The 13,843-nt window shown below is 40.8% G+C and overlaps 1 protein-coding gene across 1 annotated transcript in view; it reads right to left on the minus strand.

The window, feature by feature from the left end:
- Positions 1-13,843, minus strand: part of plekhh3 (pleckstrin homology, MyTH4 and FERM domain containing H3) — a 33,369-nt gene that overhangs the window by 10,566 nt on the left and 8,960 nt on the right. Inside the window, exons 3-4 of the mRNA XM_061711746.1 lie at positions 3,691-3,785; positions 124-306 (exon numbers count right to left, since the gene is read on the minus strand). Of these exons, the coding sequence (XP_061567730.1) occupies positions 124-306; positions 3,691-3,785 (278 nt within the window). The remainder of the gene's footprint in view (positions 1-123; positions 307-3,690; positions 3,786-13,843) is intronic.

Consider the following 13,843-nt stretch of genomic DNA (forward strand, 5'->3'; position numbering starts at 1 on the left):
TAGATTTGTTTGTGTTTTTTAAACTCTGCAACAATGCAATTCCCCGTTTGGGTTTTTCTAATGTATTAATCAGTTCAATTCAAATGTGATTCATGCACATGAGCGCATGTTTGTTAGGCTCACCAGTCTCCTTGAACGTCTGCTTGTCCGGCCAAATGACAGAACACAGGTTGGTGAGAACCAGCGTGCCCAGTCTGCGGGCGCCCTTCTCTGGTCCGCTGTAGTAGTCCAGGGAGTCCTGGCTCAGCACAAACCAGTAGCGGCGCTGCTTGATCCAGCTGCCCCGCACCTCCCGTAACAGCCAACCTTCAACACACATGACAGCTCAAATTCAAACTGAGATAACACGTCAGTAGAGTTTCAACAATTATTAGGTTGATTAATTAGTCAAACAACAACAACTTTTTTTTTTTTAAATAAATATCAGATATAAATAGATACAAAAAGCGTATACAGCTCCAACATCCTGGTTTTGATGTCAAAATAATAAAAGTGCCAGTGTCTTAGTAGGTTAAACATACTCCATACCCTCGCTGTTTTTGTCTTTTTTTTTTTTTTTTTTAAAAGGAAAAAAAAAACAACACACGATCAAGATGTCACTATTTCTAAACCGACAGGTGAAGGCACCTGGAACCAGTATAACCAAGTGGTGAATTCTATTTTTTTATCTCCTCAGCACCTATACATGAAAACAAGTATTTCTTTGAAAGCTTTAGGCAGAAGGAGGGGGAAAAAAAAAACGTGGAGCTACTACACCACGTTTCACTAAGAATAATCCCAAAGGCTTGTAATTGTCCATAAAGTTCGTTGCCGTCTGTGTGCCTGCCTTGTTGGGGTAAATACTTGGGGATAAAAATACAGCCGGCTAATAGCATAGGCATTAAGTGCTACATGCAGCCAGCATAATTACCACTACTGAGGTTGACAGAGTGAGAAAAAGGAGACAGGGCATTACTGGAGCAGTGTGACAGAGAGAGACAAAGCGAGTACAGCAGACATGCTTGTAGGCATGCCTTCTGTACTTGCCAAGCCTGTCTGCACAATGCAAGACTGTTGTGCTCCCAAAGTTCTGAGGCTTTGGAAAGATTGCAACAGACCAGACCCGTTGTTCCCAAACAGTGAACTTCTCCCCTCTGAGTTATGTGTGCAAAGTATTTAATCTTAGAGTGGATAAATGAGATGTAGACAAACATACAGAGGATGACTGAAGAGTCCTGGCAACGGTGGGGGTTAAAGTTTATCCAGAGAGCTGATGGTGAGACTGCAGAGTGTTGTTGAAGGCCACCTGGAGCAACACTAGCTACCGCTATAGACTAGGGATATACCAAATGTGGAGCGAGTGTGCATGCGAGTGCATATGGCTTGTGCATGCCTGCTTGAGAATGGTTTTAAAAAAAGGAACAATTAAGCAATATACCTCCAGCCTCCAAGCCCATGAAAACGGTAATGACGCCACAACAGCATCACAACTTCCTATGTGGTTTGCAAGCTGTGTGCCACCTGTTAGCCAATGTTCATTTCACCCGCGTCCTTCTTCCTCCTGCTCTCACGCTTTTCACATTTTACTTTCATCTGCCCAAGTTCCCATCTCTCCCGTTTTTAGCCGTGCCTCAGATTGGTTTTTCTCAGGCAGTGCAAAGATCTCGCTGCTTTGCTGCTCAAAAATAAAAGCAGCAACGCAGAGGAGGGGTGGAAGTCTAAGCCTCTCAGGCCATGTTTCCTCTTTGAGAATACCTCTACATGATGTAAGTGGCAGTTTTGAACCTATCATAAAGGCCCCATTATAGCCCAAAGTAAAAACCCGAGAGGTACTTCACACCACATCAGACGGGGTCAAGTGAAACGGCTAAAAAAGAAAAAAAAAATGGTGAGGTTAGTAGGACTGAGCTTGCTAGTTTTCTGACAGGGTGGATGTGCGAGAGTGGAGGCTAGACAAACTGAGAACGCTGCAAGAAGAGCATGACTGGCACTCTGACACCTCTGTCATAAACACAGGATGTCCCACAGATGCTCTTTTTGAGGAACCTGATAAAAGGCAAAGATGGATGGAGAAAGAGCAGCAGAGTCCCCACATCCCCCTGCGTGAACCCCGTCCACGAGCTTCCATCTGGCTCCCATCTCTGTAGCCAGCTAATGTCTCCCCCGGGGGCCACGGCTCACCCTTAATTTGTTTCATTTGTGACCCTTTGACCTTCAGGGCCCTGCCCCCTTCAAACATGGATTAAGTAAACAATCTTTGCAAAAATGTAATTGTTAAAAAACAGCAAGTGTCCTTTTGCCTTCAGTCAGTCTCAGCATGTAGTCTCTTCTTTTTTTGTCTGAGAAAAACAAAATCTCTGAGGTGTAAAAAGATTATACGAGTGATATTTTGCTCATTTAAGATTTTTCCTTAGTGTATGCATCTGAACAGACAGAAATGATCGAATAAATGATCTCATCACTTTAAACAAGGATTTGTTTAAAACTAGCTAAACACGTTCTCTTTTTGGCCCAGACGCATCCAGAGAGCCAGATTGCAGCTCGCTGGAGCATGCAAGGCTGCACATCATGTGAGGAGTAATTTTAACTGTAAATCAACAAAAGGTATGTCAATAAACCAATGTCAACATCTCTTTCTGTCACCACTCTTTGGGTTTTACAATTCATCCTCACATCATCAGTCTATATCTGCCATGTTGATGGCCTATTTTAAATTCTGGGGCAATATTCAGCCCATGTAGCCCCAGGATGTCTTGCTGAATAGGAACAACACACGAAAGGGCAAAGGTTCTAAATGAGGCTTTTTTTCTTCCTCTAAAACACATATTCTTGTGCAGGAAACAGAGAAACAAGATGCATCATCTCGCATCTTAGGTGCCCTGCGACTTTTGTTTGCTCAATAGTGGGGTCATGTGACCTGCAGGGAGCAATGCTGGTGCAAAATCAAAAAATGATGGTTGGCAAGGATAACAGCCCATTGTCAGTTTTGGAACTAAACTCTCATCTTCTATGAGAAAAAAACCCACAAAGAATGAGGACAGCAGCGAGAGAGGAGCGTTACCCAGCAGCCCATGGCAACTGCTATCAGAATTAGGCAATCTGACTGTCGCCAGTCCAAACGGGACACAACATATTCGAGCGCTGGCATTTTACTGCTCCCTCTCGGTAGGGCCAAGAATAAAGAAGAGAAAACAAATTTGCACAGAAATATCTGGTGAGATCACTACTCAAAAGCCTGAGACATGCAAGACAGGTCTTCTGACGCCAGTAGCTATCCTTACACAAATAGAGGAGGAGGAACTGGGGGGGGAAGCTGCTGTGTGCCACATGTGGTCAGAGAGGGGCTGCTTGCAGGGGGGACAGCGCAGCGGGGAGCTGCGACGGTCGACGACGAGGCTGATGACATGTACACCAGACTTAATGACATAAAAAGCATGACCTATCCTGGCAACAGGCTCACTGACTCACGACAGGCAAGCAGCGCCGCAGCTGCAGCTGATTATTTTTTTATTGATCCTTTTAAAGCTAACTTTAACAGATGAATCAATCACTTTAGTTAAAAAGAAAAAACTGTTTTTTTTTTACAATTTTCAGAGCTTTTCATACATTTTCTGACTTATTCGTCACCTTTACCTGATGATGACGGAGATAGTTACGATTACTAAACAGCCGGTAAAGTGTGAAAGCATTTGTTGTTCAGGACAGACTCACCTTTCACCAACAGTTCAGCATCTTCCTCCATTCCCATCTTATTCTTCTCAATAATCAGGCTCTTGGTCTCGTCAGACAGCGGTGAGACAGCGTGCCTGCGTGGAGGAACAGCAAGAGAATGTAAATAACCTGACTTCCCTCTCAACTGGAGTCTTCCTGCAGACTCTCCCTCCCCATTACTGTAATTGGCTCAGAGACACGCTCCTGGGCTGTGGCCCCCCACCCTTATATGTGACTCCCTGGCAACTCCAAGCCTCACTGATACTATTAGGTAGGGAGGGGAGGGGGTCAATCACGCAGGGGGCCTGGAAGAAGTGCCACAAATATCTGTCCTCCAGCATTTTACCACTTTCCCTCCCTAGCAGCACGCAAAGCCCACAAACGCATACCACGCCACCGGGGACAGCTTGCCCCTTTTATCACCTCGGCTGGCGAGCCGTGCGGGCGACTTAAAAATAAACGTGACAGGGTGACGCCGGCCTGACCCCCTGCCAACCAACTCCCGCCGGTCAGAGGAAGGCAGAAGGTTCAACAGGTCAGTCTCGGATAGTTTAAACCACATGCAAAAATCTGGGAATCTACGATGGTGCTGCTCCTTCTGTCCGTCTCTCATTAATACGCGCCCATCAGATTTGAGTTGGATCAATTTCCATAAACAGTGGCTGATCCTTCCTCCTTTTTATTTATCTTTTTATTTACTTTTTTTTTTTTTTTTGCTTTGGGTTTTTTTTGTTTTCTTTTTTTCTCCCCCTTTTTATTAATCTATTTTTTAATTCATACTGTTTAGATTTAATACTTAAATATTACTAATATATAAGAATATAATAATTTTCATGTATTTGTCATTATTTTGTGTGGATTTTTTGTTCTGTTCTTAATCCAAAAAAAAAAAAAAGGAGGTAGACTGTATATCTTTTTTTGTTTATTCCTGTTCAACTGTGCCTTACCCCCTAATAAAAATATCAAAACAAAAAAAAAACAGTAACTGATCAGCATCTGTTCAGGCAATATCAAGGACAAATAAATACTTTTATCTTGGGCCGAGGTCCCATTTCCAGTCTAATATAATGCTTTAATGTTTTATATCTCCTCATTTATTTATGTAATTACTTACTTATTTTCTCAATTTCCTTGGTGTAAATAGCATGTGAGGCTGAAGTGGCTAATCCCTCTTTGCTTCCCATCCTCCCCCTCTGCTGATCACTGCAGTGGAAATGAATCAAGCCCAGCCCCCGAGGGTTACTGGCCTCCAGTTACTTACGGCTTTGTCAGCTGATTTATGTCATTATTGATCTGATAACGCCCGAAGGCTCCTCCTCACGGAAGGTAGCAATAATCAATATGGCCAAATTTAGCCTTATCTCCCTGAACTCATCTTACATGAATGCTGAAAGCATTTCCGTTCTTTCTGTGCCGTCTGAGCCGATCTTGTCTATGCCATGGTTTATCTGGTTGACCTCTGTGCACATTTTGTTCTGTCTAAAAACCACATTTGCAGTTGCTGATTGTAACCGACCAACATTGGTAATTTACGCCTATATTCAAACTGTGGGACTCTGCCTGGAAGAATTTTGCTGCAGTAAACTGGTCCGAGATATCCCGAGAGGAGAAGTGAGGGATACTCGGAGCCTGACATGTCATACCAAGTCATGCAGTATAACTACACCTCGTCTGCTGCAGCAGAGGAGCTCTGCATGTGCAGACCCTACTTAAATGCATTAAAATAGACATAAGTATGAGGACATCTCTTTTTTTGGATTGTTAATAATCCTTGCTGTAAAACGGAGACACTCGCTGAGAAAGGGAGTCTGAATTGGGATGCAGACTGGATCATATAAAAATCCCCTGAGAAAAGCATAGGGCCTGGCATACACAGTGGGGATATTAAAGTAAACGTTACTGGATTGATACGTGCCATTGTTTCCATTTTTAGACCCACTTTGGTGCACTTATAATATAAGAAACAAGCACCAGCTGCAGGAGTTCAAAAGCTGAGCCAACGTTGGAGTACCGGAGAGTGACAGTTCTTCCAATCAATACTCAGAGCTGCACCCAGGTCCATCTCCCCAGACTCCCAACTTAAAATGCTAAATATAAACATGCTTTTAACCTGGTACAGCAGCTTTTATGTTTGAAGCCAATGTCCCTTCTCTCTGCATCTCTTACAGGGGATGGATTTTTGTAAAACAGTTTCATTTGTATTAAGATTTAATTTTATACCATATCAGTTGGACTGCTCAGTTACAGATTAAGGCTGTCTGACCCATATATATATATATATATAAATATATGAGACAGACAGACAGACAGACAGACAGACAGACAGACAGACAGACAGACAGACAGACGATAGCTATAGCTTTAAAATGACTGATTCAATCCATGATTTAGACCATCCTAACTCATATCCTTCTGAAAGTATAGTCAATTAGTTGGGGTGGGCAAAAATATCAATTTGGCAATATATCACGATACTTTGCCGGCCAATTCGATATCAATATTCAAAATTTGAAGATCGTTTTTTCTTTTTTTTCCAAATAATAAATCATGTTTCAGACGGGTTGTAAATCCAGTACGACTTTATTATGTACTTGGACTTAAATAATTAGTTAGTATAGTTAATGTTAATTTCATATTAATCAAATAATATGAAAAACATATGCAAATATGTTGTAACTTTAAGGATTTTAAGATACATAATGCCTTTTACAGTTATCAGCGAACTATATATAACATTGCAATGTATCGCAAAATTTGGATATCTCAGTATTGTATCGTGAGGTCCTTGGCAATACCCACCCCTATCAATTAGTTTAACCAACAGCAGGATTAGACCTTGTAGTTTTAGAGAAATGAAAGAAATAACTCTTAGTTTAACAGGTAATTTTAGATGTGGTGTACAGTATTGCAGAGAGAAGCACAACAGCATGCCACAGTTTCAGACTACACAATGCCTGACCTTCAGTCCAAAATGTAGCTTAATGCTAGCTTCACACAAGCAGCTCATTGTGTGTGTGTGGACTTTTACTCCAGCTCCCAGTGAAGCATCACCACCAGCTGTGTCTCACACACACACACACACACACACACACACACACACACACACACACACACACACACACACACACACACACACACTCTAAGTATCATGGAAGCAGCTATCTCTCTCTCAAAATACACGCATAAAAAAAAAATTTGTTGGTTGTCATATCGACTTCATATCCGCCACAACCCCACTTCTCCTGAAGGATCACTTATTGAAGTGAGTTAAGTTCTTTTAAATTTGGCTATTGAATGTAACTGTTTTCAACTCCCCCTTTTTTTTTTTTTTTTTTTTAAATCTTCAATCATATGAACCACAGATTACGCAAAATGATGTATTCATGGCCATTAACAAAGGTTATGTAAAGATTGTTCAGGCAATAGCACACTGCAGCGGCGTTGTAACAGAAAGGTCAATGTTGTGAACACACATACACATACTGTACATACACACACACAGTTGTGATAACAGGTTAAGAATCCAACCACCGTGAACACGCCACACTGTGGATGCAAAGCCAGCCTTGGGGTCATGTTGAGTATTTTCCCTCCAAAATGCAATGTCCAATATCTCTCACCGAGAGCCGCAGCGGGGCTATCCCATTACTTTATCAAATGAGATAACCTTACAACCTGTTATAATACGGCATCAGGACTAATGATTTGACATCAGATCATTTTAAAGTGTACTAAAAATGAAACTATTTCAGCAGAACGTTGCCAGACCTCTTTCAGCATGTCCTTAACAGCATGACTGTAAATAATAAAATAATAATAAATAAAACATCAAAGAGCAGCTGAAACTGCAAAGGTGCAATTAAAAAAAAGGAATAAAATGGCTCTCATTTTTTATTTTTTTTTGCTGACATCAATTCAAGATTCATGTGATTGCAGTTTCAGGTAAGATGCTAAAGAAATACCTTGCTTTACATTTGCATCTTTCAAATTAAGGGTTCAAATTAAAACAATTACAAGGTTTAAGTTGTTTTGTTTTTCACCCTTTTTCATTTTATATAACTTCCCAGGTTTTCAGGAAATGGGTTATTGAGAAATAGGTGAGCATTTTCAGACACACTTGCACTCAGTTACTGAACAAAGAAAGTTGTTCATTAACAGTTCCAGCTCTTTTTCAAGAGAATGAACTTTGTTTTGGATGAATGAACGAATGATGTATGACTGAATAACTTTAATACTTTGCACCATTTTTTGAATGGTTGGATATTGGCCGATTGAAACGTTTCACTTTTATACGTGAAAAGGGTTGTTGTTTTTTCCCACCCCAGGGGCAACCAACGGCTGATAAGAAAAAAAAAAAAAAAAGAAAAAGAAATTACAGCTGGAAGCAAATGGAAGTGTAAAAGTGATGCAGTGGTTTTGGATGTGCACAGCTGTCCAACAGCTTCACACACAGACACCCCTCCCTCCTGCCCCCCGTCCTTCAACGCTACAGTCCCCACATTCCCAGAAGCCCCAGCAGAGGCCATGACGGTGGGGCCTTTAGAGTGCAACTTCCTGTGGGGCAGGAAACAATTTGACATGGGGATTAGACGGCACAAAGAATAGACTGAGTGCACATCTACAGCACCTCCTTCTCCAGCCCCCCCCCTCCACCGAAGGTGTGCATCCATAGATATGTGCGAGGCAGCGAGAGAGGAAGGAAGAGAGCACATTGTACAAGGACATGATTCACTTTAATGTCACACAGCACATCTGTTGAACATGTGGGTATTTCTCTGATTCACAGATTAAGTTCAACCTGCTGTGTGGTTTAAACCCCCCCCCCCCCAAAAAAAAAACCCCATCAAAATGTTAGTTAGGAAACTGTTATCTAAGAATCAGAGAGAAAATGCAGGTCAGACAGATTTTGCTGAGAAGCTCATGCAAACTAGTAACATGTTGATACTCAACAAAAGCACCAGGTGGAGATTTGGGCTTAGGCGCCAAACGTGAGGCCTTCTGCATAGGAAATAAAACATGACCGGAGCTGGATCATGCAACACGACATGGATCCCGACTCCACCAGCCAATTTACAACAGAATGGCTGAAAGAGAGAAGAATCAAACGGTGCGTCCGAAATACTAAAAAGTATATACTAAAAAGTATACTTAAGTCCGGCACACTTTTGAGTAAATATCAGTAGTATGCATTATTCAGACGTACTATTAAGAGCGCACACGTCACTTCCTGCCATTGGGAGGAAGTGATGTATCACAGCGGTAGTAGCAGCGGTAGTAGCAGCGGTAGCAGCGCTCCGCTCTGCTCTTTCCCGTTTATTCTGGTCGAAACAAGATGACATTATATAATATTATTATATACGAATATTATAATATTAATATTATATAATATTATTATACTTAATATTATACTTATGAATTATACATATCACTTAGCAACCAAACACCGCTGCATTGCATTGTGGGAGGTTTCTGCTCGGCTAGTGCAGAGACGTTCTATAACCGAGACAGCCCACTACGGTTGTGTTTCTTGTATCTCTGTCACGTGACTGCCACGCCCCCTTAGGAGACCGGAAGTAGGTCCTGAGTCTATTGAGTCCTATGGGAAAAGTGAACGTGAGCACAGATTATTACCAATTCCTTCGCCTCATAGTAACCTAAGTAAATATGGGACCCATTTTTCAAAAGCCACAAACCTTCTGAACATTCTGACACCAAAATGGCAATTTTCAGACCGACAGATTAGGAGAAAATGAACTTTGTTTGAGACCTGTCTCTGTCTGAGCAACACACTCTCGCGAGATTTGGCTCTCATCGTTTTCCCAACGGATAAAATGAAGTTTAAAACTAAAATAAAACTTGCTTCTTTGCTTGATAATACTATTATTTTTATTATTTAAGTCTTTTTGGAAGAAAGTTGTACTGTATCTAGTGTTGTATGTTCCAAAACGATGTAGGGAGAGGGGCGGCCACGCCCACTTAGGAGACCGGAAGTGTATACCGTTTCAAACCATTGCCAGTAATGGCAATGCGCTATCTTTTGTATAGAAGATCTTTGGCTAGTGTCCATCAATCCACAGTACAAAAATTCTCCGGAATGAGTACGGATAGAGCATACTATTGAGTACGTTCTAATGTTTCAGACGCACTAAAAAGTCTCGCATACTCATTTTGCATACTCATTAGGGTGGAAGTATGTGATTTCAGACGCAGCCAAAGTGTCTTGGTGACACGGCTAAAGTCCCAACCTCAAAGCTGTGGAACCTTTAGAAAGCTGTGAAAAATGAACGCCAGCAAACTTATTCAGAACTGACAATGTCATACGTAAAGTAATTACTTTACATGAACGGGAGAGGTCAAATACTTATGTGTTCATTTATTTCAAACTAACGTGTTGAGGGGAGTCAAGTGAAACCGTCTGCACAGCAACTCTGCGCTTTCGTTTTCATAAACACATGTCTTTCACATCCCCAACCCACACACAAAAAAGAATAGCATTTGAAAATGGGTGGCCAGATGAACAATATAAAAAAATCTGTGGTGACAAAACAACATACCGAAGGAGTGAGAAGAAAAAAAGATTTATAAACTCAGACATCAGTCACAAAAGAGCAAACAGGAGCAGCAAGAAAGACACATTAAATGCTTTTCCACTGCTTTATCAACAATCATGTACACCCATTTAGGTGTGTCCAATTAAATCTGACCAGCCTCTGATCAGGTTTTACTTGTGAAGAGATTTATGTGAAAATGAGTGACGTCACCAAATTCCAGGTAGTGAAGTAAGGCGCGAACTTAAACGTTGTCCCACCCAAACAAGTACAACAAAGGAGGAGTGTCAGCGAGACGTCAATCACGTGTGGTGCGTGAATGCCGACAAAAGACCTGTAATTACCAGAAGCAGGTGAGGACGGCGTGACTGCAAGGTCTGACGTTCGTAAGGTTTTCACTACCTCAGTGAAACTTCAGTTCCTGCTAATCTTGTCTGTTTATGGAGACAACTTTCTTCCTTTTCTCTAAATGAAGCAGTTGTGTAGTTGTCCAGAAAGGATGGAGCGGCCAAGCAAGAACGTTCACACACTTTGCTGTCATCAGTTTCAGAGAGGAAACTGACTTTTTAACTGAAGTAAAACTGTCAACTTTATCTGTTCACAAAGTGAAAAGTACATCCATCGACATGAGGCATTTGCTCATTGTATAAGAATCAGCCTTTAACACTCTCTCCAGTCCCTGCCTCCTGACTGACGGATCCCCCCCCCCCTCCCTCTCTTCTCTCATTCCTCTCTTTCTTCCTCCTTTTTATTTATCTTTTTATTTACTTTTCTTTTGTTTTTGGGGTTTTTTTTTTTTTTTCTCCCCCTTTTTATTCATCTATTTTTTAATTCATACTGTTTAGCTTTAATACTTAAATATTACTTATATATAAGAATATAATAATTTTCATGTATTTGTCATTATTTTGTGTGGATTTTTTGTTCTGTTCTTAATCCAAAAAAAAAAAAAAAAAGGAGGTAGACTGTATATCTTTTTTTGTTTATTCCTGTTCAACTGTGCCTTACCCCCTAATAAAAATATCAAAACAAAGAATCAGCCTTTAACATTAGAAAAAGTTAGTTAGAATAAGGTTGTTATGAAAAATGCGTCAGGATCAGTGAAAAATTTGACTACCGGTAATTAGTGACATAATGTCTATTATATTTGAATAAAACACGACGTAGGCGAATGTGGCTGCAGGTCGCATGATTTTAGATCATCTTTATGGTCACATGAGCAATTTTGATCATTGAAATATCCTTACAAGAAACTTGATAAAGACCTCTGAGTTAGTCTTATCAATATACATAAAGTAATCTCCAAAGTCTAAGAAATGCCACAAAGTACCAACAATGTGAACAGATGACATGGCCTAAAACGCTAAAATCTCATTTGATAATTGTACACTTCCAAATCCAGCTGTAGCTCCTTAATTATGTATAAAAACTGATGTATAAATGTAGAACTTATGTGTCTTTTGATCCATAAAAGACTTTAAAAGGGGCTATTTCTATGAAGGGGCTAGATCTTCACACAAAACCTCCAGGTGTGAGACACATGGCAGTTTTACAGCGTTAGAAGAAACTTTAATTTAGCTTTACCATTTCAAGGCATCATTTTAGTTTGTCCACGACAAGATGGTGACATGTTACAGTTAAAGACAAGAGCTCACACTTTATGCTGCATGTTAATACCTGCATCTTAGTTGGCCGTGGCTCACTGAGGTCAGTAGTAAGCACGTCCCGAATAGTCATTTTCAATGCAAAAATAGAGAAACAAAAAGTAGCTAACAGGTTCAAAGAATTAAAAGAAAGAAAACGTCTGTGGAGTTCGTACTGTGGAGTTCTTTTGAATCCCCAGGTTTCATCATGAGCGTGGTTACATCCGTGACTTTCCATAAGCGTGGCCCCCTAACCCAACAAACTATTATCGGCAATACTGAGAAAGTTTCAAGAGGACATAAACAGAGCCTCCCTGTATGATTAGTCACACATTAGGTGTGTGACCCGCCTGCGTGCGCACATTGCCAGAAGCAAAGAATACACGCTTGTTTTCCCTGCCTTCCCTGGATCTGCTTGACAGCATGCAGGTGAATAATACACAAATGTTACAAATTTGTGGAGATCTCTCTCACCTTCGTCCCAGATAGCGGGATTTGCTTCATTTGGTTTTACTCATGACCAATGGGAGAGAAAGCACCGCCGCAGAGGCGCACAGACAAGAGCGGCCCCTGCTTCCGTGTGTCAACGGTGTCACTGCAGCCGAGCACCGCTGGACTAAGTAGCTAGCCTTTTCCCTGCATGCTGAGAACACGCAAGAAAAGGTTTTAGTTTGGGGGCTTTTACCAGGCCCAAAAACTAAATGGGGTCAATTAAATGTTTGCAGGGTGGTGAACTTTATCTTTCTCAATTTCCCTTCTGAGATTCCCAATCGGCATTTATGAGCCAAAGGCTTATCATTGACAGTTGGAGAAATTCTGTTCAAATTTCAGTTTTAATGCTGCATATTTGCTGGTAATATCCAGGTCAAAATAAGTATTTTAGCCATGTAGCCTACTTCACTCCTATGCACTGTCCTGCCAGTTTGAAAACTTGTTTGACGACAGGTCTTCACAGAATACTGGGATCAAATATAAAGTGAACTGACTCCCTAAACAGGCCCTGGGAGAGCAAAGCCATAACTTGCTCCTCCAGTTCCAGTGAAGGGAAAGCAGTTATCCTATTGTGTATTTTAAATAGTTGTCATTATATAAGAATGTAAACATTTAAATCTGAAATTTGTTCACAGCAAGTTTTGTTGATTTCTTTTTTGATTATCCGGATCACCTTTTCTGGACAGAAGCTAGGTTATTTATTTCTTATCCAACTTGCAGTTTGCAACTTACAGTTAATGCATATTCATGTCAAGAGTGAACACTGGAAGAGTAGTGAGCCAACAATGAAGTAAACAAGGTTCCTTTTGCTTACTGTTCAACAGACAGAGTAATTTATTGGCACTATAACACAATGGATTGGCTCAAATCAACAATATAACGCCCAGTTTTACATACAGCACAGAGGTCATCGCGACTAACGAGCCAAATGCCAGCAGACGTCTGATGGCGACAGCGATAGTGACACACTTAAATGCAGCAGTACAGAGCCGGAGCGCCACAACAGGTTGATTAATTTCTGGCCCTCAGTCTGGTGGTAGCTGTTGGAGTGATGAGTAATTGATTTTAGTACAGGGTCTAATCACAAGGCTGAGACACTAATTAAAGTAAAAAAAATGTGGTGTCCTTGCTCTCGGGCTGCAATGACCGCAGTGGAAACATATCCCAGCATACAAAGCAGGCCCTTTTTGCACCACAATCGCAGAATAAGCTATGCACAAGCATTTCACGGGAATAGCATATTCCATTTCACGGGAATAATATATTATATATATATATATATATATATATATATATATATATATATATATATATATATATGTGTGTGTGTGTGTTTTTAATATATTTATAGTAGGTTTGTCTGAAAACAAACCCCCATATAATCCAAATTTTAAAACCAATGCCCATCTCCATTACAGTTTATACAGATCTGAGAGTAATTTAGACTGTTCAATGGCCATTAACAGACAT

Source organism: Cololabis saira, chromosome 21 (assembly GCF_033807715.1).
Source record: "Cololabis saira isolate AMF1-May2022 chromosome 21, fColSai1.1, whole genome shotgun sequence".
In the NCBI taxonomy this organism is placed as follows: Eukaryota; Metazoa; Chordata; class Actinopteri; order Beloniformes; family Belonidae; genus Cololabis; species Cololabis saira.